Source organism: Saimiri boliviensis, chromosome 14, assembly GCF_048565385.1.
Source record: "Saimiri boliviensis isolate mSaiBol1 chromosome 14, mSaiBol1.pri, whole genome shotgun sequence".
NCBI classification, from domain to species: Eukaryota; Metazoa; Chordata; class Mammalia; order Primates; family Cebidae; genus Saimiri; species Saimiri boliviensis.
In genome coordinates, this window is record NC_133462.1 from 40,507,285 (window position 1) to 40,535,100 (window position 27,816).

General features: G+C 50.6%; 1 protein-coding gene across 4 annotated transcripts in view; it reads left to right on the plus strand.

Annotated features, from left to right (window-relative positions):
- The first annotated feature begins 9,454 nt into the window (after positions 1–9,454).
- Positions 9,455–27,816, plus strand: part of RANBP3 (RAN binding protein 3) — a 63,354-nt gene continuing 44,992 nt past the window's right edge. For 2 of the 4 annotated variants that reach the window (XM_074384745.1, XM_003938845.3), the window contains exon 1: positions 9,455–9,558. In XM_074384745.1, the coding sequence (XP_074240846.1) occupies positions 9,537–9,558 (22 nt within the window). In that variant the 5' untranslated portion in view covers positions 9,455–9,536. The remainder of the gene's footprint in view (positions 9,559–27,816) is intronic. The other 2 variants (XM_074384746.1, XM_003938844.3) reach the window with 1 other exon arrangement.

Sequence of the window (27,816 nt, forward strand, 5' to 3'; positions counted from 1 at the left end):
TGACCCAGGAGTTAAAGAAACCTATGACTAACAGAAATTCCTGGATAAGAAAGAACTTGCTGAAACTCCCTCTGCTTGTAAGATAACTGGCTGAAACCAGTTGGAACCAATATGGTGGACTGGTGTTTGCACAGAACGAGCTTGCTGATGTCACCTCAATATCCAGCACGTTTTAGACTCCCTGAATTTGCACATGCGATCCATGAGGAGGCATGAAGAGATAACTGCACATGCCAGAGAACTTTCCAGACCTCCTCTTTCCTTCTACCAATCACCTACCTACTAATCCTACAACCTACTCCCTAAACCTCTTCTAATAAAGGTATTGACCGCATTAGGGTGGGTGTGGTGTCCCACCTATAATTCCAGCCCTTTGGGAGGCAGAGGGAGGAGGATCGCTCAATGCCAAGAGTTTGAGACCAGCCTGGGCAACACAGCAAGACGCCATCACACAGAAAAGGTACGGCGTTAAAGTTGGCATGGGGAGAGAGCTTTGAGTTGGACTCCCATCAGCTTTCAAGTCAACTTCCAATAAAAAGGTTTTCTCTAGGCCAGGTGCGGTGGCTCAAGCCTGTAATCCCAGCACTTTGGGAGGCCAAGACGGGTGGATCATGAGGTCAAGAGATCGAGACCATCCTGGTCAACATGGTGAAACCCCATCTCTACTAAAAATCTAAAAATCCAAAAAAATTAGCTGGGCATGGTGGTGCGTGCCTGTAATCCCAGCTACTCAGGAGGCTGAGGCAGGAGAATTGCCTGAACCCAGGAGGCAGAGGTTGCGGTGAGCCGAGATCGCGCCATTGCACTACAGCCTGGGTAACAAGAGTGAAACTCCGTCTCAAAAAAAAAAAAAAAAAAGTTTTTCTCTAAAACCCCTGTGTCCTAGCACTGGCTCCTAGCACATCAGGCAGAAACAAAACCCAACATGCTGGCTCCCTGCCCATGATAGGAAGATGAAAACTGAATTACAGCCGTGAAGGCCCCTTTTCCTGAAGCCCAGCCGCAGAAGCCATCGTCCTGCTTGGCTGCAGAGGGCCATAGTCTTCAGAGCTCAGTCTGGGCTCAAGGGATCCTCGGAGACCTGTATCCTGGTGAGCCAAGGAGGAAGCAGACAGCAGGTGGCCAATCAGCAGTTATGGGCAAGTCATTTGAAGCCCTCCCGTTTCCTGCCTCCAACACCTGGAGTTAGGTGAAACCCCCAATGCCCCACTGCAGCCTCCAAGGCCCTGCACGCTCCCTCCCCGACCCCATCTGCACTGCTTCTCCCTGGTCACTCAGCTCTAGCCACACCAAGCTCCTCACCGTCTTCCCTTGGCTGGGCACAGTGGCTCACACCTGTAATCCCAGCACTTTGGGAAGCCGAGGCAGGTGGATCACTTGAGGTCAGGAGTTCGAGACCAGCCTGGCCAACATGGTGAAACCCCATCTCTACTAAAATACATAAATTAGCTGGGCATGGTGGCAGGTGCCTGTATTTCCAGCTACTCAGGAGGCTGAGGTGGGAGAATCGCTTGAATGTGAGAGGCAGAGGTTGCAGTGAGCTGAGATCCTGCCACTGCACTCCAGCCTGGGAGAGAGTGAGACTCCAACTCAAAAAAAAAAAAAAAAGGATTCCCTCTTTCTGTCACCATCATAGCATGCTTTTATTTATTTTTTGTGGCACCTGTCACTATCTCAAGTGATTTTGCTTACCTGTCTACTGTTAGTCTCCCCACAAAAGGATACAAAGCTCCATGAAGGCAGGGTCTGTTTAGTTCATCCTGGGAACTCAACATGTGCCTGATGCATTGAAGGTATGGTGGATACATATTGCTGTGTAACAAACATCCCCAGGGTTTAAGGGCTGATAACGGCAATTACTTATCTTTCAAAGTTTCTGTGGGTGAGGAATGGGAAGGGCTAGGCTGGGTGGTTCTGTCAGGATTCAGGGTCTCATACAATCACAGTCAGCAGCTGCAGCAGGAGCAGGTGAGGGCTGGCTGGGCATCTCTTGCCTCAGGCCTTGCCATGAGATCTGGGTCTCAGCTCCCTTACAGTATGGAGAAACAGGGCAGTTGGACTGTTCACGTGGTGACCAAAAGCTTTCAGAGACACTGTTCCAGCAAAGCTGCAGAAGTTGCATCTCTGTCCCTGTTATGTCCTGGCCTTGTAAGTTACACAGTGTCATTTCCTCTGTGCTCTGTTGATCAGCAAGCCCACCTACATTCAAGGGAAGGGAGCTGCACCCTCCTCTCTTGCTGGGAAAAGGCTCACAGAATTTGGGGCCATATTTTAAAGCCACAACAGGAGGTAATGGACAACTATCTGTGTAAGTGAATGTTGACTAAGCTAATTTGCTACAAGAGACCAGATAAAGAAAGCTGGCACCCATCAACACTTGGATGAGGCTCCAGAAACCACTGGAAACGTCCTTGGCTCATCACCCTGACAGGTTTTGCATGTCTCAGTGTCCCTTGAAAAGCCACGACTGGATTATATTTAGCAAGTGATGACATGATGCTGGGAGTTTCCCAAAGTGTGGGACGAATGTGGTGTGTGACATGACTTCAGGTGACATGTAGACAAGGTGCTAAACAACAATGAATCACAGATTACTTTAGCCCGTTTTCAATTCCCTTTCACTCCCTCATCACCTCAAGAAGAAAATTTCCACCAAGCGCTAAGCGGTCAATAAAGTTCCGATACTTTGCTAATCTCCCTTTATATCAAAGAAAAAGCAGCCAACACCCAGGCAGGCAACAGTGTCTACTTTGAATTTGAAAACATTGTTTCCTTTTCATGTTTCCTTTTACAATGGTCTACTCCTGTCTTAGTGGTTTTCAATTTTAAACGGTGATACAAAGTATCTATTTAATGTAAGTTTTAAACCGACAGAAAAGTATTAAGTTCATTAAAGGTCAGACCATTCAGATATGGCAAAGCTGGAGAAGACCTCCCAGGAGAACTTTGGGGAATCCTGAAAATAATGAAACCAACACCCTAGGAATGAGATGACCTGAGTTCTACACACTGTGGGTTCCAGCTATTCCTTTTTTTTTTTTTTTTTTTTTTTTTGAGACACTGTCTCCCTCTGTCACCCAGGCTGGAGTGCAGTGGTACAAACTCAGCTCACTGCAACCTCCGCCTCCTGGGTTCAAGCAGTTCTCATGCCTCAGCCTCCCGAGTAGCTGGGATTACAGGGACACACCACCACACCCAACTAATTTTTTGCATTTTTAGTAGAGACAGGGTTTCGCTATGTTGGCCAGGCTGGTCAAGAACTCCTGACCTCATGATCCACCTGCCTCAGCCTCCCAGAGTGCTGGGAGTACAGGTGTGAGTCACTGCGGCTGGCCTTTTTTTTTTTTTTTTTTTTTTTTTTGGAGACAGTCTGACTCTGTTGCCCAGGCTTATATGCACTGAGCCACTGTGCCCAGCTGAGAATTTCTAACTCAAGGTCTTGTCCCTGCAAGCTGCTGGCCAAACACAGGGTAGCAGAATCAAGGAATCCGAAAAAATAAACCTCGGCTGGGCACAGTGACTCACGCCTGTAACCCCACTACTTTGGGATACTGAGGCAGGAGAGTTCCTTGAGCACAGGAATTCAAGGCTGCCATAGCTATGATCACACCACTGTACTCCAGCCTGGGTGACACAGTGAGACTCTGTCTCTTAAAAGATAATAATAATGGCCAGGCATGGTGGCTCATGCCTGTAATCCCAGCACTTTGGGAGGCTGAGGCAGGTGGATCGCTTGAGAGCAGGTGTTCAAGACCAGCCTGGGCAATATGGTAAAACTCTGTCCCTAAAAAAAATAAATAAAAATTAATAATAAGGCCGGGCGCGGTGGCTCAAGCCTGTAATCCCAGTACTTTGGGAGGCCGAGGCGGGTGGATCACAAGGTCGAGAGATCGAGACCAACCTGGTCAACATGGTGAAACCCCGTCTCTACTAAAAAATACAAAAAATTAGCTGGGCATGGTGGCGCGTGCCTATAATCCCAGCTACTCGGGAGGCTGAGGCAGGAGAATTGCCTGAACCCAGGAGGCGGAGGTTGCGGTGAGCCGAGATCGCGCCATTGCACTCCAGCCTGGGTAACAAGAGCGAAACTCCGTCTCAAAAAAAAAAAAAAGAAAAAGAAAAAAGAAAAAAAAATTAATAATAATAAATTTCTGGCCAGGCACAGTGGCTCACCCCTGTAATCCCAGCACGTTGGGAGGCCAAGGCAGGTGGATCACGAGGTCAGGAGTTCGAGACCAGCCTGGCTAACATGGTGAAACCCCTGTCTCTACTAAAAATAAAAAAATTAGCCCAGGTATGACGGCGGGTGCCTGTAATCCCAGCTACTAGGAAGGCTGAGGTGGGAGAATCACTTGAACCCGGAGGCAGAGGTTGCAGTGAGCCAAGATCATGCCACTGGACAGTAGCCTAGACAGCAGAGTACGACTCCATCTCAAAAAAATACACACACACACACACACACACACACACACACACACAGACATATATATCTCCCATATAAAAAACATGCATCTGGCTGAGAGCAGTGGCTCATGCCTGTAATCTCAGTACTTTGGAAGGGCAAGGTGGGCAGATCACTTGAGGTCAAGAGTTTGAGACCATCCTGGCCAACATGGCAAAACATTTTGGTCTCAAACTACCAAAAAATACAAAAATTAGCTGGGCGTGCCAACTCATACCTGTAGTCCCAGTTACTTGGGAGGCTGAGGCATGAGAACTGCTTGAACCCAGGAGGCGGAGGTGGCAGTGAACCTAGATCTTGCCACTGCATTCCAGCCTGGGCAATAGAGTGAGACCATGTCTCAAAATAAAACAAAACAAAAAACAAAAAAACCATGCTTCTCAAGATTTTAGTGTGCATAGGAAGCACAGGAAGCCCCTGCGTATCTTGTTAAAATGCAGAATCTGATTCAAGTGTGGGCTGGGGCCTAGGAGATTTTGTCTTTTTTTTTGAGACAGGGTCTCACTCTGTCACCAAGGCTGCAGTACAGTGAGTGGCTCGGTCATGGCTCACTGCAACCTCTACCTCCCAGGCTCAAGCAGTCCTCCCACCTCTGCCTCCTGAGTAGCTGGGACTACAAGTGCGAGCCACCATGCCTGGCTAATATTTTGCATTTTTGGCAGAGTAAGAGTTTTCCCATGTTGCCCACCCAGGCTGGTCTTGAACTCCTGGGCTCAAGTGATTGCCTGCCTAGACCTCCCAAAATGCTGGGATTACAAGTGTGAGGTTTTTAATTAACTATTTTCTTTAGAGACAAGGTCTCACTCAGTAGCCCAGCCTGAAGTGTGGTAGTGCCAATCCTACCCCACTGTAGCCTCCAGCTCCTGGGCTCAAGCGATCTGCCCACCTCAGCTCCCAAAGTGATGGATTACAGGTGTGAGCCACCACTCCTGGCCAGATTGTGTACTTCCTTTTTCTTTTTTTCCGAGACAGAGTTTCGCTCTTGTTGCCCAGGCTGGAATACGATGGCACAATCTCGGCTTACTGCAACCTCGCCCTCCCAGGTTCAGGCAATTCTTCTGTCTCAGCTTCCCAAGTACCTGGGATTACAAGTGTGCACCACCACACCTAGCTAATTTCGTATTTTTTCAGTAGAGACAGGGTTTCACCATGTTGGTCAGACTGATCTCGAACTCCTAACCTCAAGTGATCTGCCTTGGCTGCCCAAAGTGCTGGGATTACAAGCATGAGCCACCGCATCGGGCCCAGACTGTGTATTTCTAATAAGTCCCCAGGTGATGTTGATGCTGCTGGTGTGGGGACCACACTGAGAAAGTAGCAGGTTCTTGAAAAAAATCTGGTATATACCTGGGTACAATAGCTCATGCCTATAATTCCAGCACTTTGGGAAGCTGAGGTGGGTGGATCACTTGAGGTCAGGAGTTCGAAACCAGCCTGGCCAACATGGCCAAACCCCGTCTCTACTAAAAATACAAATATTAGCTGGTGCAGTGGCATGCACCCGTAATCCCAGCTACTGGGGTGGCAGAGGCAGGAGAATCACTTGAACCTGGGAGGTAGAGGTTGCAGTAAGGTGAGATTGCTCCACTGCACTCCAGCCTGGGCAACAGAGTGCAACCCTGTCTCAAAAAAAAAAAAAAAAAAAAAAAAAAAAAAAATCTCGTATGCTGCTACTGTGAATCTCCTCCCACCTCTGGGGTTACTGACACCACATTCCTAGTTTCATATAGGCCATGGCTGAAGTATTTACACCAAGAAAATCAACAGACACTACAAATCAGAGTTCAGTTGGTCTTGCAGCCTTAAGGAAGTGATAGAAAAATCAGTACAATTTACAGTAAACTATATACACACATATATACACATACTGACTTCTATTTTCCTCCAGAGAAGCAGCTGTTAAATATTTACTGCGTCCCACTGGCTGTTCAGGTAAGTATAGAACAACCATGTAAACACATGTGTCCTGAATTGGGGACTGGCAAACTTTTTCTGTAAAGATACAAACAGTAAATGCTTTAAGTTTTGTGGGCCAAAAAGTTTCTGTTAAAAAAAAAAAAAAAAAAAACCGGCCAGGGCAGTGGCTCAACCCTGTAATCCCAGCACTTTGGGAGGCCGAGGCGGGTGGATCACGAGGTCAAAAGATCGAGACCATCCTGATTAACATGGTGAAAACCCTTCTCTACTAAAAATACAAAAAATTAGCTGGGCATGGTGGTGCGTGCCTGTAATCCCAGCTACTCAGGAGGCTGAGGCAGGAGAATTGCCTGAACCCAGGAGGCAGAGGTTGCGGTGAGCCGAGATCGCATCATTACACTCCAGCCTGGGTAACAAGAGTGAAACTCTGTCTCAAAAAAAAAAATAAATAAATAAATAAAATAAAATAAAATAAATCAGCTCTAATGGCATAGCTCAAAAGTAGCTGGAGACAATATATAAAATGAGTAAGCATGGCTGTTTTCAAACAAAACTTTATTTACAGACACTGAAATTTAAACACACCATTTTCACATCAGGAGATATTCTTTTGCTGTTTTCTCCCCAACCAGCTAAAAAAGTAAAAAAATAAAAAATAATCAGTGGGCGCAGTGGCTCATGCCTGTAATCCCAGCACTTTGAGAGGCCAAGGTGGGCAGAGTTCCTGAGGTCAAGAGTTAGAGAGCAGCCTGGCCAACATGGTGAAACCCTGTCTCTATGAAAAACTCAGAAATTAGCTGTAGTGGCACACAGCTGTAATCCCAGCTATTCTGGAGGCAGGACACTCACTTGAACCTGGGAGGCGGAGGTTGCAGTGAGTTGATATTGTGCCACTGCACTCCAGTGTGGGCAACAGAACAAGACTCTGAAATAAATAAATAAAAGAAAGGGAAGGGAGGGGACAAGGGGAGGGAGGGAGAGGAAGCGGGGAAAGGAACTTTTTTTTTTGAGACAGAGTCTTGCTCTGTAGGCAGGCTGGAGTGCAGTACAGTGACATGCTCTCAGCTCACTGCAACCTCTGCCTCTTGGGTTCAAGCAACTCCCCTGTCTCAGCCTCTGGAGCAGCTGGGACTACCGGCGCGTGCCACCATGCCTGGCTAATTTTTTGTATTTTTCTTAGTAGAGATGGGGGTGGGGGGTGGTTTCACCATGTTGGCCAGGATGGTCTGCATCTCCTGACTGTGATCCGCCCACCTCAGCCTCCCAAAGTCCCGGGATTACAGGCGTGAGCCATCGCGCCGGGCAGAAGAAACCATTTTTAGTTCGTAGACCAGATCTGGCCCACAGGCTGTAGTATTCCTCACTCTCTTTTAGATCATACCCGAAAAGGTGCAGAGCTGGGACTCAAACCTAGGTAAGACCTGAAATACAAGATCCCAAGCAGAGAGAGCGGGAAGTACACAGGCGGTTAGGTTGGAATGAGCTTGCGCTCCAAGGATGAAAAGACCCATGTGGCTGAACAGCAATGAGCAAGGGGGAACAAAGTGAGGCGTGGGAGCCAAGTTCAGGGGGGCTTCATAAGCCTGAATACAAGGTTTCCAATAGTCCACATTCAGCTGAGAGCCCTCTGGATGCATTGAGTGGCCATGATATTTGTATTTTTAGTCTATCTATTTATACCCACATACATACATTTTCTGTAAAGACCCAAACAGTAAATGCTTCAAACATTTGCACATGTGTGTATATATATATGGGGCTGGGGGTTCCTGCTGTGTCCCTAGGCTGGTGGCAGTGGCACTGTCACAGCTCACTGCAGCCTCAATCTCCTGGGCTCAAGTGATCCTCCTGCCTCAGCCTCCCAAGTAGCTGGGACCGCAGGCTTGCACCACAACTCCCAGCCAATTCTTATGCTTTTGTAGAGATGGTGTTGCTATGTCGCCCAGGCTGGTTTTGAACTGAGCTCAAGTGATCCTCCCACCTTGGCCTGCCACGGTGTTGGGATTACAGGCATGAGCCATAGTGTCTGGCTGATTTTATTTTTAAAAGGCTCCTCAGCCTGCGGCCATGTGCAGAACAGAGCCTGGAGCTTCAAAAGAATGCAGCAAAGGATGGCAGAGAGGCGGCTGTCCTGTCTTCCCGGAGACAGATATGGACGATGTGACTGCTGAGAATGGGTGGACATGGGCTGTATTTTGGAGGCAAGGCCAAGTCCGAAGGATTTGCTGAGAGATTCATAGCAGGTGAGCAGAGAACTCCAGGGTGTCCAGCACCCTCACATAAGCCTTGTGAGTGAGGCTGACGGTCCCATTTCACAGATGGGGAACAGGAGGCCCGTGGGGTCCAGTACCCTCCTGTGAGCCTTGTGAGTGAGGCTGACGGTCCCATTTCACGGACGGGGAACAGGAGGCCCCTGGGGTCCAGTACCCTCCTATGAGCTTGTGGAGTTGATTCTCGTGGCTTCGAGGGTCGAGTCCCTCGGGTCGGGTCCCCCCGCCAGCACCTGGGTCTCGGGGCTGCGCCCCCTCCTCGCACCTGACCACAACCCCCGTTCCCACCCATGAGCTCTGATTCCCCCCCCATCCCAAGCACCCCGCGACCTCCCGCCCCTTCACCGGTGGCCTCAGGAAAGCGTTTGCTGAAGGTACGGGCTCCTGAGGGGAGGAAGCTGAGGCAGGAGGTAACTCGCCCTGCCGCCCGCGCGTGTGGGAAGCCCCCGCAGCCCCGGGGATTTATCTGGAGGAAGGCCTGGGCTGCGGCACCCTGAACTGCTGACTGTCCCACGGCGGGAATCGCCGGAAAACGAGCGGGAAAACTAGGGCGTCAAGACCCAGCTCATATCGCACCGCCTTCCTAACCCTTAATAGCCGCCGCCGCGCCGGCCACGCGAGCGCCAACACTGCGCATGCGCCCTGGCCTCCCTCTCTGTCGGCGGGAAAAGGAGGTGGAATCGCCTCGTGCGCAGGCGCTGACTGGGAGCGCGGCTCCTCAGGGCAGAGGATCTTCAAGCTCCTCCGCGCGGCGCTCAGCGCGCAGGCGCGAGCTGGCAGTCTCACACGGAGTTGGCTTGTTAAGTGCGCACGCGCGGGAATTTCTGGCAGAAAGCAGGCGAGCCTGGGCCGGCGCGGGGCCTTGTGGGAGGGCTTAAGGAAGTAAAATGGCGGACCTGGCGAACGAAGGTAGGGGAGGCGCCGTCGGGGACCGGCTGGCGGCCGGGGAACGGGCGGCGGGAGGACCAGGGGCAACAAGCCCGTGTGGAGAGCACCGCTAAGTGCGAGGGTCCCTTCAGGTCCGGGCTTGCGTCCTGGCGGGCCCCGCAGCCGCCCCGCATTGCGTCCCCTCAGGCCGGGCTCACTGGCCCGGCCCATCACTCCCGGCAGCCCCGGCCCCTGCTGTCGTCTGGCTAGAGGAGCTGGGAGGCTGCTGGGGTCGCGACCCTAAGGCACCTCCGCGACGCAGCCAGGCTTGGGGCTGAAGGGGGCGGGAGGCGCGGCCCCAGTGCCTCGCCACGGATGTAAATAGACCTTGGGGCCTGGTCGTGGCCCGGAGCGCGCCACGCTCCCTCCCCGCCCCCTCGTCCTCGGCCATCCGGCATCTCCCCTTCCCCGGCCTGGCTGCCCGTCTTCTAAGCCCCTGAGGCCCTCGTCCTCCGCGGGCCAGCCCCACGCCGCAGACGGAGGAAGCCCAGGCGGTTTTCACCCCGTCCCTGACCCGAACTCGGCTCCTACTTCCCACCAGTTCCCCTCGGATCCTTCCGGGCGCCTCGTCTCCCCCTCATTTAGGGCCCACCGCAGTGCCTGGGCGGCCGAAGGCCCTGGCTGCTTTTTGGCCCTTTTTGCTGCACTTCCAGACAGAGACCGACGGTGCGATTCCCTCCTCTGTGGAGCGCTGACAGCCCTCTTGGGTGTTTTTGACAAGGTTACACTTCCAGATCCCCCAGAGGAGGCACCGTAAGACTGATATCTGCTTCCATCCACAGTCGTGTTGCCATCGCTGTAGCTTCAGGACTTCTGAGGGCTATTTTTAGCTTCCTCCTTTTGTAGTTTGCACATATGCAGGCAAGCTCTCTACCTGTCTGGCCCTGATTCCCCCATCCGGTGCTCCCTGTGACTGGAGGGTTTTCCATACCGAATTGCACTAATGAATGAATGATGATAGGAAGTGCTCGGTCTCGTGGAGCATTTGAGGTAGTACCAGTTATGGTGCAAGGTCTTGACATACTGTTTTCCCTGGTATGAGGTATAGATACTACTAGCCCCATTCACTTGGTGAGGAAAGCGATTTAGAATAGTTAAGTCGCATATCCAAGGCATGTCACACAGCTGGGAAGGAGCAGGGCTGTGAACCAAGGTGGCCTGACTTCAGATGCCAGACCACGGGTGCTCAGTCCCTGCCTATTGCGATTCTGTGTGGTGTTACGGGCAGGCCCTGGACATCTGTACAGGTAGCAGCACAGGTGATCTCCCTGATTCTTGGCCATTTTATGCTACATCTCTCTTTGTTTTTTTGAGACGGAGTCTTGCTTTGTCGCCCAGGCTGGAGTGCAGTGGCACAATCTCGGCTCACTGCAACCTCCACCTCCCGGCTTCAAGCTGTTCTTCTCCTGCCTCAGCCTCTGGAGTACCTGGGATTACCACAGCCAGCGTTATCACCACAGCCAGCTAATTTTTGTATTTTTAGTAGAGACGGGGTTTTACCGTGTTGACCAGGTTGGTCTCAATCTCCTGACCTCGTGATCCTCCCCCCTTGGCCTTCCATAGTGCTGGGATTACAGGCTACCCAGCGTTGCCACCGCACCCAGCTGCTATATCTTTTTTTAAAATAAAGGAGCCCGTGGAGGGTTGCAGCATTCCAACTCATGAGATTTAGTTATGCAGGGACTGGATAGATGGGAATCAGTAGGACATATTTTATGTATTTACATCCTGAGCCCATATAGTTTCTTGCACTCAGGACTCATGTCCGTCATCATCTTTTAACATCTCCATTTGGATGTGTCATAGGCACATCTTAGAACGTTTCCAAAACAAAATCCTTATCTTCCCATCACACCTGCCCAGCCCACAGTGTTTCTCCCATTGTAGTTAGGCAGGTCCATTCTTTGAATTCCTCAGGCCCCAAACCTTGAAGTCACCCCTGGTTTCCCTCTTTCTCATACTCCACAGCAAATCCTGTCTTTTCTACCTTAAAATTATGTCCAAAGGGTGACCATTTCTCCCCACCTACACTGTCAATGCTTGGGCCTCCCTTTCTCTCCACCCTTGCCCATCTGAAAACTTCTCAACCCATAGTGAACCCCAATACCTAGAGAGGTCTCTCTGTCTTGCCGTTCTCTGCCTGACTTAAAATTATTTACAAAGGGTGACCACTTCTCCCCTACCAACACTGTCAGTGCTTGAGCACCCCTTTCCCTCCACCCCTACTCATCTGAAAACTTCTCAACCCATAGCGACCCCCAGTACCTCTCTGTCCTCTCTTGCCATTCTCTGCTTGATTTAAAATTATTTCCAAAGGGTGACCACTTTTCCCTACCAACACTGCCAATGCTTGGGCCCCCCCATTCCCTTTACCCCTACCCATCTGAAACTTTCTTAACCTCGTAGCGGCCCCCGATACCTCCTCCCTGTCCTCCTCTCTCACCATTCTCTGTTTGATTCGCTCTGCCCTAACTACTCTGGCTTTTCAGGTTTCTTGGACTGTTCCATACACTCCCCACTTTTAGCCTTTTCTCCTGCTGATTCCTCTAACTGAAACAGTTTTCCCCCAATACCCTCGTGGCACACTTCTGGTTTTTACTCCTATGTTACTTTATTAATGAGAGCTTCTCTGGCCACCTATTTCAAATTATATCTATGTTCTCTGTTCCATTCACCCAGCTTGATTTTCCTGCAGAGCTCTTACAATCTGGCATGCTAGATGTTTCTTGCATGTTTGCCCCATGTAAGCTCCATGAGGTCAGGGATTTTTATGCCATGATCACCGATTGAGCCCTTGCAACTAGGACGGTACCTGGCCCAGAATAGGTATCCAGGAAATACTGGTTGAATGAATGAATTTATCAGTGAGGACCCTGTTGTGAGCAATACATTTGAGCACAGAGGGGAAAATACGGGTTGCCCTTTTTCAGGGGATACTATTTCCAGCATATGTTGTAACCATGAACTGTTGCTTGTAAATGGCATAGTTGAATTGGTAAGGGCCAAAGAGAGAAATGGAATGTTTTGAACCTCACTTTTTCCCCTTGTAAATATCACACTCTCGTAGCATGTTGCCTCTGACACTAGTTCTGGGATAGCTGTTCTGAGGAAATCGAAGCTTAGTGGAATTTGTGCCTCAGATATCCCTGCCATCCTTTAATCGGTCATTGTGTGTTTCTTGAACACTCCATATCTGGTTTTGGCTTGTACAGCCTGCAAGAATGTTTAATTTCTTACTCATTGTGTGAAGTGGGACCTCCTTGCCTGTGCCTTTTGAAGCTTTAGGGACTGCCCCATGGTCATGGGTTTGCTCTTGCTGTTTAAGCTCCAGTCAGATGGCTTCTGCCTTGCCAGACCGAGATCCCAAGTTGCTCCCCTCACACCAAGTCCCTCCTCCACCCATTTGCTGTCTCTCTTCTGTGAGCCCATCCCACCTCTGTGTCAGGCTGAGCAGCGGCTGTCCACCCCAGCTGGGCATCCGTATCACCTAGGGAAATTTCCTAAAACCACAGATGCTCAGTCCCCACGCCCTGCAGATTCCAATTCTCTGGGATGTTGGGTGGGTCCTGGGCCTCTGTACAGGTAGCAGCACAGGGATTCCCATGCGCAGCCAGGGTTGAGACCTGCTGGTTTGAGTAGGACAGGATAGGTGTCTCTGTTTTTGTACAAGGAAATGTTTTCAGTTGTGTAAAGCATCTTGTTGGCCTTTGTCACCATGGTGATCGCCTCATGGATGGTGACAGCAACTCTCACAGCCCTTCCTTGGTAGTCTTGTGGTCCATGACTTTTAAAGTCCACCTGAGTGCTTTTCCGCTGAGAGTGTGTGTGCATGTTTCACCCTTCTCCGGGGGTAAGTCTCCCCCGCTTGGCATTTCACCATTGATGTCTCCCAGACTCGTTACTCATCCTGTTTCTGGAGTTGTTCTGCGTTGTAGGCTGACATCAGGATTTGATCGTTCTCTGTTGGGGGAAGGGGGACTGTCCTGTGCATTGTAGGATGTTTAGCAGCACAGTGGCATACTTGAAGGTAGTCACCAGATGCCAGTAGCGCACACCTTCCCCTCACCCCTGGGGTCATCATGACAAAAAAAAAATGTCTCCTGACATAGCCCTGGGGAGTGGGGATGGGGGTTTGCAGAATCACCCCCAGGTGACAGACTCACCCGTATTAATGGTGGGGACACAGGCTTCCATCCTCATCAAGTACTCTGTGTGTGTGTGTGTGTGTGTGTGTGTGTGTGTGTGTGGTGTATGTGTGTGCTTTTTTTTTTTTTTTTTTGAGATGGAGTCTCACTCTGTCACCCAGGCTGGAGTACAGTGGCGCAGTCTCAGCTCACTGCAACCTCTGCCTCCTGGGTTCAAGCGATTCTCCTGCCTCAGCCTCCCAAGTAGCTGGGACTGCAGGTGTCCACCAACACACCTGGCTAATTTTTGAATTTTTAGTAGAGATGGGGTTTGACCATGTTGGCCAGGGTGGTCTCAATCTCTTGACCTCATGATCCGCCTGCCTCGGCCTCCCAGAGTGTTGGGATTACAGGCATGAGCCACTGCGTCCGGCCCTGGATTTGTGTTTGATTCTGCTGTCCACTCTGAGTAATTTGGGGCACATTTCTTAACCTCTTTGAGCCTCAGTGTCCACACCAATAAAATAGGAATAATGATAACCATACCCACCTCGCAGTTGCTGTGAGCAATGGAGTAGTTAATACACATCCATTATTTAGCACCAATCTTCATTCTTGGTAATAAACACTCAGGTCGCTGTTTCTACCACAGTGCACTTTGTTCCAGACACATTCAGCTTAAGGGCTCAGCAAGGAGTCTCCACCGTGTGGGTGAACTTGCCCTGCTCAGAGCTGGCCCTGGGCTGAGCCCCTGATACGAGAACAGCAGGGCCTGGGCTATGGGTCCGCCTAAGTTCTGTCCTGCCTGTCACTTAGTGATCCCAGCCTCAGCACTACAGACATCTGGGGCCAAGCAATTCTCTGTTATGGGCAGCTGCCCTGTGCACTGTAGGATCCAGGATCTTCATCAGGATGCCTGGCTTCTGCCCCACCACATGCTAATAGCACACCCCCTCCTCGCACCCACCAGTAGTGACAACTGAAATGTCTCCAGATATTGCCAGTGTCCCCTGGAGAGGGGGCAGAATTGCTTCCAGTTGAGAACCACTGATTTAAAAGCCTGACCAGGTAAGAGTTGAGAGATTTCAAGGATAGTTTGGCTTTTCTTGGTTTGCACCGTGTTGATTTAAAACATAGCCCCTGAGAGGATGAGATGCAATTGATTTTTATTGGTTTGGTAGAACTGAAATAGTTGGAACCTTTTCCTAATCAGCATTTGGAAAATTCTCATGAATTTATGATAAAAACTAACTCTGGGATTTTTCCTGAGAGCAGAATTGTGTGCTTTCACCTCAACTGTGCCTCCTGTTTCTGTAGCAGAAGGGGCCTGATGGTACCTGAGGGGTGTCCAGGCTGCAAAATCTTTATACACTTTGAAGAGACTTTGCATTTTGCCCAGAATCCTGTGTATGGACAGAAAATCCTTCACTGGGCTTCTGCAAAATGTTTCAAACAAATCTTCAGCCAGCCTCTCCATTTACCAGAAAATGGGATTTTCCCGGCACCCTCATGCGTTCATTGGGTGTTAGGGTCAGTCTGGGTCTGGTGTGCATGCCTTCTCTGAGGTGGTTGGAGTGAGCAGAGGCGACAGGAAGGGGGTGAACTTCAAGTGGCATTTGGAGGAGGCACAGTGTCTAGGGGGAGAAGGGGAGTTGAATAATGGCCTCCTAAGTGAGTTCAGACAGCAAATAGTCCCAGGTGCAGTGGGAGATGGAGGGCCATTTGGGGAAAGGTGAGATGCATTTGGGGAATCCGAGAACAGAGTGCCGTTCACGGAAACTTACCAGGGAACCGCAAGAACTGCAGAGATGGCTGGTATTGGCTTGGCTGGGCATTGGTAGCTCTCCATGGTACTTTGAAGCAATCATGAGGCAGCTGGGCTTGCTTCATTATCTATTCAGGGTCTAGAGGTGGTATTTTCTTTGTTCTAAGGGGTCTTGGTGGAGTGGTGTTCTGTTTGACTCTGCCCGACACAGTAGAGAATAACACGGCCTGAGACCTCAGGGTAAAGCTTCCCACCACCACCTTCCACATGGCCACAGTTCGCGTCCTCCTCCGTAGTCTTGGCACTTGGAACTGCTACACAGCACTGGCTGTGGATCCCAGCCCTGGATGGGCTTCTCACTTGTTTAAGGAGGTTGTCGGGATAAAACTGCTCCCTGAGCCGCACCATTGGAGATGGTTCCAGGAGTTTCAGGGTGTCTGTGGTTTTAAAGAGCCTCACAGATGTTTAACAACTTGAAGCCAGAGTTGAAAACCACAGGCAGAAGTTGCAAGCTTGCTTGAAGGGCAAGCAGACATATTTAATTTGGTCCATTTAGGTTTTTGTTTGTTATTAGGAGCCAACACTTAAAATTCTGAGATTTCAAAGGGGGAAAAAGTCATATTTTTGATTTCTCTCAAAAAAACAGCAACCAACCTTGGCCTGCGTTCTTGCACAGCAGTGATTTGTCAGTGCTGAGGAACAGCTGCCGCCTGCAGATAGATTAAATTGGATACTGTGGTCTCCGCCATGTTGCTTGGGACCTAGCCCACTTCCTTCTCATCCAGTACTTGTGACGTTGGTTGGTATTTGAGTTTCAACCCTGTTATGCCCCCTCCTAGACTCTGCATTCTGTTCCCTTAGAGTGCTCCTTAGCACAAAGCACCTCATGGTCTGTAGTTAATTTGGGATTTAGTGTCCTTGGAATGCTAGAACTCAGAGATAGCATGTGGCGGTGGTTCTCAAAGATGGTCCAGGGCCTCTGCCATCCCCAAGACCTTTTCAAGGGGACTGCAAGTTCAAAACTATTTCATAACAACACAAAGACATTATTTACCCTTTTTTTATTCTCGTTCACTTGAAAATAGACAGTGGAGTTTTTTCCAGAGGTTATTGGATGTGTGATATAGCAACAGATGGACTACAGAAGCAGATAAGAGAATTCATGCGGGCACAGTGGCACACACTTGTAGTCACAGCTACTCGGGAGGCTGAGGTGGAAGGATCTCTTGAGCCCAGGAATTCAAAGCCAGCCTGGGCAACATAGCAAGGTCTGCTCTCTTAAAAAAAAAAAAAAAAAAAGAAATTATGTATGTTCTATCAAGCCAGTCGTTAAAGAGATGTGTCAAAGTGTAAAATAATGCCACTCTTCTCACTGGTGTTTTTGTTTCTTTTTGAAATACTCATTTTTCATAAAAATGTGTTATTTAGATAAACCTTTCTGGAGTTTATTATGATCTTAAATAAATATTTTGAAATTTTCTTGGGTTTCATTTCTAATGCGGTATCAATAGTAGCTACATCCCACATTTACAAAAGCTCTTGGGGATGTCGAGTCATTGACAGGTGTGGAAAGGAGTCCTGAGACCAGAAAGTTTGAGAACCACTGGTGTGTGCTAGCAAAACCGCAGTGTCCACTGAGGGTTTCTCCGCTGCCTGGCCAACACTGAATTCTAAACCGGGGCCGACCAGCAAGTTCCTGTTGGCAACTTGTGGCACGGCGGGAAGCCTCTGGATTGGCTGTCCTTGGTTTGTGTCGTGCCTCCTGCCCCAGAACCTTGGGCAAGTTGTCTGACCTCAGCTCCTGCATCTGTAAAATGGGAATGATGATAAGCAAGTCTGAGGATTGTGGTGTGAGAGAGAATATACTTCTGGTAATTGACCCACTGGAATGTGGAGGTACACGTCAGTTACTGCCAGCTGTCATTCTCCTTAGTGGATGCCTGAGCAGAGAGAAAGCACCCTGTGAGTTATACCAGGGTTTTTTCACCTCAGCATTCTGACATCGGGCTGGTGGTGGCCATCTTGTGCATTGTAGGATGTTGGGCAGCCCCTCTAGCCTCCACTCACGTAGAGCCAATAGCACCCAGTCATCCCACCCATCCACTCCCAGTCATGACAAGATAAAAGGTCTGCAGACACTGGCCAGTGTCCCCTTAGTGGCAGAATTGCCCCCAGTTGAGAACCGTTTGGTTACAAGATTTCATTGACACCCAAGAAACTTTGTGCTCCATAGTTATCTGACCTACTGAGGTCCTAGGATCCTGTACATATTTAAAGCCACAGTCTGACTGAGGAGGGAGAGAGGCAGTGAATTCCAGAAGCCGGGGGAGGGGGAGGGTCACCCTGGTTTGTGCTGTCTAATCTGTTGGGGATTTATTTTGGTGTATAATGTGAGTTAGAGATCCAACTCGATTTTTTTGCCCAAGATTAATGCGGGGTTTCTTACCCTGGACATTTGAGCTGGTAGGGCATTGGGTGGTAGGGCACTGTTCTGAGCCTTGGAGGATGTTGGTCAGTATCCCTGGTCTCCATCCACTAGATTCCTGTAACGGTTTCTTCCCCACCCCCACAAACATGACAGCCGCAATGCCTCCAGACTGACCAGTGTCCCCAGGGAATGAAGTTACTCCTGACTGAGAACCACTGGTCCTAGGATCAGAGGAGCCTACCCATGAATAAATTAATTGCCAGCTAGGGCTTAAGTCTCCTCCTCCCAACCTTCTTTTCCATTCTGCCTTTTGGCGCCTAACTAGGCCTCATGGACTTCATATCCCCGTTAAGGAAGAGCAGTCTTTTCCTTGACCTTTAACACTGTCTCCGATCCAGGGTGAGGACCTGACATGATGTCAGGGCTGGGAAGAACCTTCAGGGATGCCCCTAGTCCTGGCTGCAGCATTTCGCAGCATCTGAAGCCCAAGGCCATGGAAGCAGGTAGGGTTGGGTAGGGTTGGGTAGGCCGGTGTGCCTGTCTGCAGCCGTGGAGTCTAGGAGTTCGTGCTTGTCCTTCCCGGTGAGTCAGTAAACTCGTGGTAATGGCATTCGGTCTCCCCGAAAACTGACCCTCGTAGGACACTGCATTTCACTGCTGCTGTTACAGTGTTCAAAGAAAAGGAGGAAATTCTAGAGACAGTAGTAGTTACTCCATGCACATGTTTAGAAGGCAGGCCATGCCTTTTGCAGTAAGTTTAAAATGCCTTTGCTAAATTAAACTCCCCCAGGTTTGCCACAGAGAATTTTGGGAACTTGTTTACCCAGAATTAATTCCCGCGTTGCATCTGTGAGAGCAGAGCGTGAGTGGAGAAAACGGTCTTTGAGAGCCTGCCTTTCTCCAGGGGAGAGGGTGAGAAAACAGGCAGTTACCCTCTGCTCAGAGGAGAGAGGATGTTTTGCGGTATTGATGGTGATGGCCACTGGGTCCTGAGAGTTCAGGGCCTGGGTCCCAGCCTTTACACTGGATAAATCCGGATTCCTCAGCATGGCCTCTAAGGCTAAACGTCCTGTGGGCTCCACCAGCCCTTGCCGCCCTCCTCCCCTCCCACATGGGCCTCCAAGCTCTTCCCTTTCCTTAGGACCTTTGACTTGGCGTTCACTCTGCCCAGGATCCCCTGTCTTCACCTGGCTCATCCCTACTCACCCTTCATGTGTGTGATTCAGCGAGGCCCTCCCCATTCACTCACTCACTCCCACCTTCCTATGGTATTTTCTCTACAGCACCCAGCCCCAAAATGCTCCAGTTGTCTCTGCACACAGTGGGTACTTGTTTGGTCTCTCTCTTCCCAGTAGGGAGCTGCGGCCTTGTCTGCCATTTCTTTCCTGTCTCCAGTCCCAGGCTTGGCGCCTAGCAAAAGTTTGTGCTTGGTAGATCCTGCTGGTGAGAGCAAAGCTGGCTAGCTCGGCCTTCCTTCAGATCCTGCCTGTTTCCTGCAACCTCAGAAGGGCTCAGGCATTTCGAGCACCTGAATGGTTGCCTTGAGTGTCCCAGGCATCCAGGCAGCTCTTGGATCCAACCATTCTACCCCTTAAAAGGGGTCAGACTCTGACGCATTTATCATTGCCGGGGGCTGGCAGCTGTCCTTGAATTCAAGGCCCATGCTTTAGGTGTCATCAGTGTGTTTGCTTTGCAATCTTCTGAGTATAATCATGCTACCAGTGCCAGTGTGGAATCATCCCGTGTGCCAGCCACTTCCCCAGACACAGCAGGTGCATAATTTCATTTCATCCTGGCCGAAACCGCCTGGGGTGAAATACCAGCCCTGTTATGCAAATGAAGATATTGTGCTGGGAGGTACTTTGACTAGCGTGGTATCCCAACCACACGTGGCCAGGGCAGGTTTGAATGCAGGCAAAGACCAGAGGCCACACTCTCCAGTATCATCAGTTTTGTTCTGCTGCCTCAGCATAAATTCTGTAGTTTTTGGATTTCCTTCCTGTAAACTTCAGTGTAGAGAGGGGATTTCCTTTGTCTCTACTGGAACTTTCCCCTTCTTTAGCCACTTGCATGTAACCTCAGCTGTGTTGGTGTCACACCACCTAGTGGTGGAACAGAAAAGTGCTGTTAAATCTGGATCCTTGATTTCTCCATACAACTTTTTCTTTCTTTTTTGGGGGGGTGGGTGGTTGGGGAGACATAGTCTCACTCCCGCTCAGGCTGGAGTGCAGTGGTGTGATCTTAGCTCACTGCAGTCTCTGCCTCCCGAGTTCAAGTGATGCTTGTGTCTTAGCCTCCTGAATGGCTGGAATTACAGGCACATGCTGCCAGGCCCAGCTAATTTTGTATTTTTTTTTTTTTTTTGGAGACAGAGTTTCGCTCTTCTTACCCAGGCTGGAGTGCAATGGCGCGATCTTGGCTCACCGCAACCTCCGCCTCCTGGGTTCAGGCAATTCTCCTGCCTCAGCCTCCTGAGTAGCTGGGATTACGGGCACGCGCCACCATGCCCAGCTAATTTTTTGTATTTTTAGTAGAGACGGGGTTTCACCATGTTGACCAGGATGGTCTCGATCTCTTGACCTCATGATCCACCCGCCTCGGCCTCCCAAAGTGCAGGGATTACAGGCGTGAGCCACCGCGCTCGACCCTAATTTTGTATTTTTGATAGAGACAAGGTTTCACCATGTTGCCCAGGCTAGTCTCAAACTCCTGGCCTCGAGTGATCCACATACCTCAGCCTTCCAACGTGCTGGGATTATGGGCATGAGCCACCATGCCCAGCTGTCCATATAATTGTAGGCAGAGTTACTGACTTCGTATGACTTTATGGGGTTTCTGTTCAGAAGTGCAAGTTCTGCCCCAGCGGCTTACGGTCTGGGTTGGGCAGGAGTGGAGGCATAGAAGGGTTTGGCTGCAGGACTAATAAAGGTGGCTTGGCCCTCATGGGGGTGGAATGGGATGTGAGGATGTCTTGGGGAGGTGACTGTGATAAATGAGACTAGATATGTAAAGTACCTACCTCGAGTCCAGTAAAGGCCTTATAACAGATGCCTGTTGCTCCTGCATGGTTGTTGGAAATGTAAGTATCTGGTGGTGAGATTAGAGTGATGGTGTTCAGTAGTTGAAGGTAATGGCAAGATGTTGGGCATTCCAGAAAGAAGTACATAAAATGTAAGCTATCATCATCTCCAAAATGCGTATCCCCATAATCTCCATGAGACCAGTTGAAAGTTATAGAAATATATTCACACATTGAGAAAAAAATTGAGTCATCCAGGCTCCCACCGCCCTCTGCTAGCTGGGCTGGAGAACCCGGAGCATGCTCTACACGGAGATCCGCAGAGGCATCGCCTAGCAACTGCGTGTTTGAGATCAGTTCCATTCCTCACCGAAGAATCAGTCGGAGGACAGAGCTGACACATCCGTGACAGATTTACCTTCATGCTGTAGCACACAGCTGTTGATAATAATTTCTGAAAAAATAAATGACTTGAAGGGTTTTGATTTTGTCACCAGATTACAGGAGTTGCTGCATTTTAATAGACTGTTATTTGTGTTGGCGAGATGCTTTCCATATTTTTTTGTAGGTAAGAAGATTAAGACATATCAGCCCAGGATTAAAGCTAATTTTACACAAGTACCTTGCTGACAGTTTGGTCAGGAGTTCTAAGTAGCTTTCCAGATGAGGGCAGTTTCTTGGCAGGTGTTGGAGTCATCAGTCAGGAGGGGAATAAACAGAAAAAGCAAAGATATTCCAGATTCTGTCCTGTATGTGTTTTCCTGGGTCTTCAAAGTTTCTTTTATTTCGTTTTAGTGGGAGATCCTCCACGACCAGCTGGAGGCAGCCATGGCCCCATGGGGAAGCAAAGCTTATTGCAAGGCAGGGCTGCCCTTAGTTCTCTGTAAATTATTCTCTCCGCAGCAGTGAGGAAAGAAAGTTTATATGGAAGAGGAGAGAGTACATGTGCTCTCAGCTTGGATTCCGAATATGTTATGCAAAGCATTCAGGGTCAAACATTTGACAGACGAAGACAGAGTGCGGCCTGTTTCCTCACTTAGTGTGCGCCTTGGAATCTGTGTTGGATTCTTGTCTTGGAAACCTTAAAGGATTTCAGTCTCATCAGGGATCTGCCATTGAGATAATCACACAGGGTGTTGGCCAAGGCAGGCGGTCACATGAGCTGTGGGAAGCCTTGTACCAACCCCGGAACTCATGACTAGCCCCCTAGTTTGGTTCCTGCTCTTCCATAGGTGCTTATCCAGAATAGCAGCTGACTTTATTCCTGCTGACATTTCTCAAAAGGAAAGAGAGTGTGTGTTGTAGCTCTGAGGCCCGCCTACACAAAAAAGGTGAGAGGAAGCCAGCTGGAGTCCCAGGCAGCTCCTCCCTCTTGCACTTGTGTTACTTGGCCAGCAGCATATCGTGGCGCTCAGGAGCATGGGCCCAGGCTCCAGAGTCAACCCACCTGTCCTGGAGACCTGGGCCCATGTCGGACAAGTCGCTTGACCTGGTTATCCGTTTCGTTTCCTGTGAAAGGATGTTGGTGTAAAGCCACCTCCTAAGGTGGTTGTGAAGATTCAGTGACGTGATGCAGATAAAACCTAACACATAAAGAAGTGCTGGAAGAACGCGGGCCACACGTATGAAACCCTCTCACATCTGGGAAATGCCATTTGTGGATGCCATTGTTGTGTGTATCATGGCAGAAGCTAGGAGAAGTCTAAGAGGTGGAACAGGATTCCACCACCCTTGTTCACGTGGAGGGTTGGGAAACTCACTCTTCTTCCCTGGGCTCCCACTGGGTTCAGGCCAGCTCATTGCTTTCTGCTTTCCTCGATTGCAGAGGCTGCAAAGACCCCACTCCTTTCATTCAGTCCGGGAAGCCCCTGTCATCCACCCTGTTCCAAGGGGCTCTACTGCACCCTCTCCCCTCCTCACTGCCTCTGAAATAGACACGGAAGTAGTCATTTTGTTGTCAAGGTTTTGCCACCAATTAGTCCCTCGGCAGAAAAGATACAGGTAAAACCTTCGAGTCCTGGTCCCTGGAGGCTGCTTGTAGAGGTGCTACCAGGGTGCCTGCTATTTAACTCGCTCACCTGTGAGGCTGTTGAAAACAGTCCTCCTCCTTCCATTCTGCTTACTCAGTCTTTGAAGAGGTAGTATCTGGGCCCTCTCCCTAGACAAAGACGCTATCCACCAAATTACGGAGGTGACTTCAAGGTTCAGGGTGAGGGTTTTATGGACTTTGCACACACACTCCCAAGCCATCTGGGTCCCACGTTGGTCATTTCTGCTTTAGAGGAAAGGCCCACCTCCTCAGGCCCCTCACATCCTCAGAGACCTACAGCCCCCTGCAAGAATAGTTCCTCTAGGGTCAGGAGGAAGCCTTTATCTCTCCAGGGGAAGAGACCACTTTCCATCCGGATCCCCGCCTTCACTGCAGCAATCTTTGACTCTTCAAAAAAGCTGTCATAGGAACTGCTTCAATTTGATTGGCGTTTCCCTCCCAGGAGCTTCTACACTGGCCCATACAGGTGTAAATGTGCAGACCCCAAGGAAGGGTGGAGGTGCCCCCTTCTTAGCTCCTCTTGCCCTAGCTGGTTTGTTTTCCAGTCTGTCCCCAAGGCATGTCCCAAGCACTAGCACAGTGCCAGGCCCACTGCATGTACCACCTTGACCTGGTTCCTCTAGCACTCCTCCCTCTGCTGTCGTGTGCTTCCCTGTTCCTGGTCCCATGGTCAAATGCTGTTTGTCCTGTCCAGACAGCCCCTCTCCCAGCAGCCTTCCCTGATTCACTCCCTTCCACAGCCTTGCTGGGTTGGAAGCCCCAGCTCTATGTTCCCAGGGCTTCCTGTGCCTCCCCTGTGTCATAATGTTCGGATAAGGTGTGATGGGCGTGCCAGGCAGAGACGTGTCTCCCTGTGTCACCGCCGTGTCTTCAGAGGCTGACACAGTGCTTGGTGCACAGTGGGTGCTGGGATGTGTGGAATTGCTGAGCTAATATTAAGATTGAATCTGTTCATCCTCTGTACAGCTAGGGGAGTAGTTCCCAGGCTCAGCTGGGTGGGACAGAGCACCCTGACAGCCATAGCCACACAAGGATGACTGGGTGGAGGTTGGGGGGCAGGGCCAAGGGGTTCCTAACATAAGGCAGAGGTTTGGAAGAACAGAGATGGCCAAGCTTCCCATGCTGGGGCTGGCTTGCTGTTTAGCCCATCTGTGCTCATTGCTGGAGCTGCAAAGACCAGAACAAGGACACCAGCCCTGGTTTGGGGATCCCAGCTGGTCTGTCCCATTTTGCATCTGAGCCTCACAACTGGGTTGAGGGTAGCAGTGGGTGGGAGGGAGAGCCAGCACTGTGGGCCTGGATGCGAGCAGGGGCTCATTCCTTTCAGTTTCTGGACAGGCCATATCCCCTTGCCATTTTCCTGGACTCTTCCTAGCTCAGGTCTGTGATCGTCTTATAGGATCACTGTTGTTGGGCTCAGGCTGGGTCCCTTCTGGGCATGTGAGCTGAGAAGGGTCTCAGGGAGGATGCTGGATGGGAGGAGGGTTTTGAAGTCAGCAGTAGCCATGTGGGATTTGGTGCGCAGCGCCCTGGAAAGCCATGGTGAGGCCAGAGAGGAAGTGTGTGGTGGGCCAGAGCACCTCACACGTCGTTTGAGGTGACTTGTATCGAAGGAGGAGAGGCTCTGAGTCTCCCCCACTTCGTACATCAGCATTGTCCGCAGTGATCCATGAAAGGACCACTCAGGCCTCATCATGGGGGTCCCTGGAAATGGGGGGGGACTCCCTGGTCAAATAACTTTTGGAAGCATCTAGTCAAATTAGTTTCTTTTCTTTCTCTTTTTTTTGAGACAGGGTCTCAACTCTGTCACCCATGCTGGAGTGCAGTGGCATGATCATGGCTCACTGCAGCCTCCAACTCCTTGGCTCAAACAGTACTCCTACCTCTCGGCCTCCCAAGTAGCTGGGGCTACCAGGGTGCGCCGCCATGCCTGGCTAATTTGTTTATTTTTTGTAGAGATAGGGTCTCACTGTTTTGCCCAGGCAGGTCTCTAACTCCTGGGCTCAAGTGATCCAGCCGCATCAGCCTCCACAGTGCTGGGACTGCAAACGTGAGCCACTGTGCCTGTCTTTGTATTGGTTTTCTGATCTCTTGATATACTGATGTGTGAAGTCAGTCTCCAGACTGACTGCTTTTTTACAGACTAGGTTTCAACAGGGAGCATTTTATAGGACAAAAAAAAAAAACAACAAACAAAACCCAACCGCTTGGTTGACAGTTTCTGGGTCAGATAGTCTACATTTGATTCATATTTTAGTATTTTAGGTCTTTGTGATGTGATGGGTCTCTAGAAATCTCCAGTGGTGATTTTCCTTTGACCTGTGAAAGAAAAGCGGGGCTGGGAATTGAAGCAGGTTGTAGAAGCCTCCCTACTTCCAAGGCGCCTGTCCTCCAAACTTGAGTTGAAGGTAGCTGAATGCACGCTGCTTCCTCGCTGATATAGCCAGAATCAGCCTGGTGATGGGGAGTGGTTACGAACAGCAATCCGTGCCTCCGGTGGTTGAGGGGGCAGTCCTGCCTGGAATGGGGCTTGTGTGTGGTCCATTTGCAGTAGCCGTGCTGGTTTGCAGTTGATCGACCTTTGGTCTGAGTAGAATTACAGCAGGAGTAACTGACGCTCTGTGTTTTGGGTGGAGATGTGACTGAAGCTCATTTCTACACGTTAGTGCAGTGGCTGGCTGGGTCAGTCATGAACGCCAGACCTGCCATCAACAGGGGTCCCGATGGGCCCGGATGGGCCGTGTTCATCTCTTGTTGCTGTATCCTCTTGGTTCTGTTCCTCTAGAGAACCCTGACCATGCCTCCCTGGGTCCTAATCCTTGTGGCATGTGATATTTCATTCACTCCCTATCTGCCCATTGAGCGCCTGTTAGGTGTGAGGCTCTGTGTTTGGCACTGTGAATACAGAGGTGAACAGAATAGATCAGGCCCCGCTTTATAGAACTTACATCCTAGGGGTAGATGCTGTCACCACACAGATAAACCCCTCTGGGAGCGCCAGGACTCCACAGTGCCTGGTCACCCAAGTGCAAACACACCCATCCCTTTCAATCAGATGCTTTCCCCTGGAGTGTCTGCCCTCAGCTTCCTGTTCTTCACTCTTCCGGTGGCGCCTGCACAGAATGAGGGCTCAGTAAATATTTGTGAGTGCACAGCAGCTGGTGTTGTGTAGATGAATAAGAGAGAGAGGGCTGAGTTCAAACACTCATTGCAGGGTGTTTATGTGGCATGCGCTGGGTGATAGGCCGGGGACAGCTGTTTTGGCTGCTGTGGCCATGGTCCCTGCATGCCCCGTGGCAGGATATAAGGCCTGCTCGGGAGGGAGTGCAGGAGGGTGGGCACACATCTCACACTGGGAGCTCCCTGAAGGAGACGGTGTCCATGCAGGAGTAAGCAGTGGCCACGGAAAAGAAGGTGAATCACGGGCTCTTGGTAGCGGGACTAAACCAAGCAGAAGTCCAGGAGTGCACCCTAAGTACAGGACATGCAGAGACGGCAGGCTCTTCAGTGCCACCATGGTGGGAGGTGGAGGGTGAGTAGCCAGGTGTGGCCTGTCTCAAGGCACTCCGCCTCTAGTCTGTGGGAGATACTGCAGTTTTAAGTGTACATTTCATGGCTGTGCTTCTGGCTGCTCTGCGGAGGCCAGATCTAGGGAGTAAGAGCAGAGGCAGAGAAGGAAAGGAGGGCTGAATGGTGGCAGGGGTGGGTACAGGAACAGGAGGTGGGTGGCCCCTTTCAGAGCTTGACCCACACGTACCCTTCCATAGCCTCCCTCTGCCTCCCTCTGGTTGGCTCTGGTCCAAGGCCCCCCTCAGTGACGTGCAATTGCTGGCAGCCTCAGGGTAATTTCGCAGCCCCAGGAGCTCCAACGAAAGGCCTGGCCTTGTTCATGTGCCATGTGTTCACCAAGGCATGTGGGACTCTTCCTGGTCAGGCCTGGAGCTGGGGCTGAGGTTGGCGCCATCTGAACCGGGGGAAGGGGAACAAGAAGTGGGTAGCTCCCTAAAGAAAACGTGGTTGGAGAGGGCTGAGTTGACTCAAACCCTGACTCCTTCTTGTACATCTTGTCACCTGGCAGCTGACGGAGGCAAATGCAGAGCTGGGCTTGTGGGATACAGGGGCAGCACCAGAAGGCCTCTGGGATCCTGGTAGCAGACACCGTGTGGATAAGCTGCTGCTCTGTCCCAGAGTCCCCCCAGCATTCCTTTGACGTCATTTATTGCCTGGCATAGGCACATTCATTCATGTTTGTCAAGCGGCACCTGTGCGCTGTGCTGGCAAGACGTCTGCTGAGGGAAGCCTGGAAGTCTGGTTGGAGACCCCTCTGACCCCCACCTGCTCCCTTGTAGTCCCTCGGTCTTGTGCACATCAGCCACCCCTGTGTTTGCCTTGGCTGTGCCCAGTGAATTGGGCCCCAGTGTGGTGAGGCTTTGGGGAGCACAATGTGGGAAACGTCACCATCAGTGGGCTGCCTGCCTGTGGACGGTTGGCCCAGGCTCAAGACCAGAGTCTGTCCTGCTGCTGCAGGAATGGGATGGTATCTGTTTGGTCATTTTGGTGCTGTCCCTTTCTCTCCACCTTAGTCACTACGCACCTGGTCTCCCCACAGCCACCCTCACTCTCCCTTCCCCAAACTGTTCACTTTCAACCTAAACCAACACCAGGCATCCCCTTGCCTTTTACATTTCCCCAGCTCCTCAGCATGCTCACTGTCTGTCCCTACCCCACTTCACCCTACAAGCTGTGCCTTTGAGCTGCTGCTGCTTTCCCTTCCAGTCCTTCTTGAGACCCCAGCACAGCCCCCTCTTCTCGGGACCTTCCCTGGACTCCAGAGCAGACCAGGTCAATGCCAGT